Raw genomic sequence first — 4051 nt, forward strand, 5'->3', positions numbered from 1 at the left:
TTCAGATGATTGACACGTGACTTGTTGGTTCGTTCCTTCAGATGATTGACACTTGACTTCTTCAGTCATTTGTGTAAAATATTCCTCGGACGTTATAAAAAGTAAAAAGTAGAATTAGATTTTTGTTCTTTCTTGGATGCGTGGAGCATGTCCAGACTCTGGTTGAAACATCTGCAAACATCAAGCATTCATCTGGCTCCCAGTGGAAACAACTGGTTTGTGTTTCTGCAGTCTCTGGGAAGACGGGCCAGCGCCGGCGGAGGAACAGCGTGGACCGCTCCATGCTCGATGTCGTGACAAACTTCGCCGTCTACCGCTGCTTCTTCCCCAAATGCATCCCTCCACCTCCGGCGACCCTGGCTCCGATCCCGAGCCGCCGACCCGACAACTTCGTGTGCGTTCAGACGCTTCTCGACCTTCGTCTGACCCGACAGCATCGTCTGGGATTAACGTGTGCGTGTTTCTCCCCAGTCTGTGGTCCGACGCTTCGTTCTGGAGAAGTTCTGCTGAGAACAACTTCAGCGTTCCAGCTGATGGCGCCAACGTCATTATCCCGTCAGGTAACAAACTCTGCAGGGTTCATTCCCTTATTTATAATCTGAGATTACCAATAATCTGATGTTTTATCTCCCAGTTCTGAGCTGTGGGTTGATCAGATCTAAGTGTTAAAAATAAAAATCCAAAGATCTTTGGAGAAAATTTGTTGTTTTGTTTCAGTCTCTGGACTTTTGTTGTCAATCTAAAGATGCGTAAATAATCTGCTGTTGTGATTAAACTCGACATAAATAATCTGCTGTTGTGATTAACCTCGACATAAATAATCTGCTGTTGTGATTAACCTCCATGTTTGCACCGAACCTCAGGCAGGTGGGTCGTTCTGGACCGGGACACACCGGCCCTCAACAAGCTGATGGTGGTCGGAGTCCTGGAGATTCCTGATTCCCTGAACGCCTCGTCCACGCCCGAGTACCGCTCAGTGGTGCTCGATGCAGTTTACGTCTCCATCCAGGTCAGCGCCATGGCCCAGATTATCTCCTCTAATCTGGTTTTAATCCTATCTTGGTCAAATGTTTGTCTTCAGAGGACAGGTCTGTGCAAAAGTCCTGATCCAGTCCTCATTTCAAGGACCCGGACTTCATTAGTCGGTTAAACTGGTCTGGATCTGTGGTGCTCCAGACTTCCTGGAGGTTTTCTAGTTTTTCTTTCCAAGTTCCTTAAAAGTCTTGAAGCGTGTCAGGTGTGAAGTCGGTTCTGGTTCTGTTCCAGGGAGGCCGGCTGATCGCAGGATGGAGCGACGAGCCGTTCAGAGGTCAGCTGGTCATCAAGCTGAGGGGGAACCACAACACCCCGGACTGGCTGCTGCCCAACGGACCCAACCAGGGCTGCAAAGTCCTGGGTAAGACCCCAGACCAGGACTTTACCACCGTCATGTGGTGAAAACAGGAAACTGAATTGAACCGGACGTTAATGACCCTGAAAGGACCTCAGTCAGGAACGAGCTGTTTCATTTATTTCTGTTTTTAAGAGTGGTGTGTGCTGCAGCTCAGACTCAGAGTTTAAAGAGAGATTTACAGCAGAAACATTGTTTTTGTGCATTTCATCCCAAATAAGGAAACAGAATAGATTTAATTCAGTAAAGGACAAATAAATGGAAACAAAGTTCAGTCAGGTCCTCTGGACGGGTTCTTTTTTTGTTGAGACGTTTCATCCAGAGGACCTGACTGAACTTTGTTGGATCTTTGAGATGAAGAAAGAGGTAGAGGAAGAGTTTTCTGAACAGCAACAGCCGAAGCTGCTTATCTTTGTTGTGATTTGACTCTCGACAGGTTCAGTTTGTTGTTACTCAGACAAACATCCTGACGTTCTCAGAGGGATTTAATCTGATTATTAAAATCAGAGCCAAGAAACAAAATGAACCTGAGTCTGATTCCTCTGAACGTTTCTTCTTTTTCAAACACGTTTAAAAACCTTTCCGTGTCCTAACCATCGTTTATGACTGTTTTGATGTCCTGCTGCTCCGAGCGTCTCATTCGGCGTGAAGCGCTCGGCGCCGTGCTTCAGTCCAGGTGTGCTCGTCCCGCAGGTGTGTTTGGCGCTCTGGAGCTGTTCGGACGGCCTCGCAGCGTTTACCACACCAAACTGGCTGCCACCGCCGCCGCCGGAGCCACCAGCCTGACTCTGAGGCAGCCCGTCGACTGGCAGGTTTGTGTTCGTCGTTGACCTTTAAAAGCCGAGAAGGTCGGAGCGTCTCACTCCGCTGCGTCCCGTCTGTGTTCAGGTGGGAGACGAGGTCGTCGTCTCCACCAGCAGCTACCAAGCTGCAGAGACAGAAAAACACGTGATCGCTGCTGTGTCGTCCGACGGCCGCGTGCTGACCCTGAACCAGCCTTTGGCCCACACGCACATCGGTCAGTTTCAAGACACAAAACTTGACCTTCAAACTTTTTACTGACCAGTAAGCATCTTACCTGTAGCGCTGCGAGTGTGCTCAACAGAACCATCAGCTGACTGAGTCTGAAGATGTTAGTCGTGACAAAACGAACCCCAGAAGGAGCTCAGAGGCTCTACAGGAAGTCGTTCAGGTTTCTCCTCGCTCACTTGGTGTTTCCTGCCCCCAGGTGAGGCTCATTCTGTGTCAGGTACGGCGTTCTCCTACGTCCTGGCAGCTGACGTTGGCCTCCTGACCAGAAACATAAAGATCGTCGGTCAGGAGTATCCAGACATGATGGCCGAGTCGTTCGGAGCCAGACTGCTGGTCGGCACCTTCTCCAGCGCCGGAGTCCACTACAAAGGTAGGGAGACCTTCTTTTAGCTCCTTTAAACCAAACGTGCACGTTGAACAACAAACTGCTGCTGGGATGAAACACGTCTTCGGACCAAAGAGTTTCTTCAGTGACAGACGCAGTGACTCGACATGCTGTGAAATGATACAAGATGGATAACTTAAAGAAAACTCTTTGATTCAGGAACATCTGAAGGTTTCTTTGTTCAGTCAGAAGATCTGTCTCCACGTTCCGATAAATGTAGCAAACGTTAAGACAAAGTCTGCTGATCTCATGCTGCTGATCTCATGCTGCTGATCTCTTGCTGCTGATCTATTTCATGTTGCTGCGTTCATTCGACTCATCTGCTCACACAGACTCATGTTCGTGCTGCTGTTGTTCAGCGTATTGTTTTTGTACTACTAGTGCTTAGTGTATTCTTAGTTTAGTGTATCTCTTAGTTCATATCTTTGATCTTATTATTGTTTTTCTTTACAATTTATACTTTTGTTGGATGTAACTGGGACTCTGTGTACACAGTATGTGTACATGTGGTGGAATGACAAATAAAGAAACTTTGACCTTGACCTTGATAAATCTGAGGAGCCTCTGAGGGACCCATGAGGACATGCTCTCTAGGTTTCTGAGTATTTTACACCAAACCCTGTTAGAACTACGACATGCAGAGTTCAGAACATCTAAATCAGGGGTGCCCAGTAAGTAGATGGAGCTCTACCAGTGGATCTCAAAGATATTCTGGGTAGATGACATTAAAAACAGACGTCAGCTGATCATCATCCATGAAATGTGTCTCTTGATTGACAGGCAGGGCAGCCAGTCTGAGGCCCCGTTTACACGACGTGAAACGTCCATTTACAGAAAACACCCTCATCCTCTGAGACTGAAGGTTTCTGAGTCCAGGTCTCAGTGGAGATGTTCAGAGAACCCTCCACGGAGGAGTGAGATGCTCCAAGTTGCACATGCACACTCCAGGGGGCTGCAGTCTGAAGTTTCTCTGCTCTAACAACAGTTATATTTATTATAACTGTTATATTTATTATAACTGTTGTTAAATTTATTATAACTGTTGTTATATTTATTATAACTGTTATATTTATTATAACTGTTATAATAAATATAACAACAGTTATAATAAACATAACAACAGTTATAATAAACATAACAACAGTTATAATAAATTTAACAACAGTTATAATAAACATAACAACAGTTATAATAAATATAACAACAGTTATAATAAACATAACAATAGATATAATAAACATAAC

General features: G+C 45.8%; 1 protein-coding gene across 1 annotated transcript in view; it reads left to right on the forward strand.

Annotated features, from left to right (window-relative positions):
- Window positions 1-4051, forward strand: part of pkhd1l1.1 (PKHD1 like 1, tandem duplicate 1) — a 48890-nt gene that overhangs the window by 37004 nt on the left and 7835 nt on the right. The window contains exons 52-58 of the mRNA XM_037693074.1: window positions 232-394; window positions 472-560; window positions 864-1009; window positions 1267-1396; window positions 2084-2202; window positions 2279-2408; window positions 2619-2792. Of these exons, the coding sequence (XP_037549002.1) occupies window positions 232-394; window positions 472-560; window positions 864-1009; window positions 1267-1396; window positions 2084-2202; window positions 2279-2408; window positions 2619-2792 (951 nt within the window). The remainder of the gene's footprint in view (window positions 1-231; window positions 395-471; window positions 561-863; window positions 1010-1266; window positions 1397-2083; window positions 2203-2278; window positions 2409-2618; window positions 2793-4051) is intronic.

This window comes from Nematolebias whitei, chromosome 19, assembly GCF_014905685.2.
Source record: "Nematolebias whitei isolate Nwh7 chromosome 19, NemWhi1, whole genome shotgun sequence".
Lineage (NCBI taxonomy): Eukaryota > Metazoa > Chordata > Actinopteri > Cyprinodontiformes > Rivulidae > Nematolebias > Nematolebias whitei.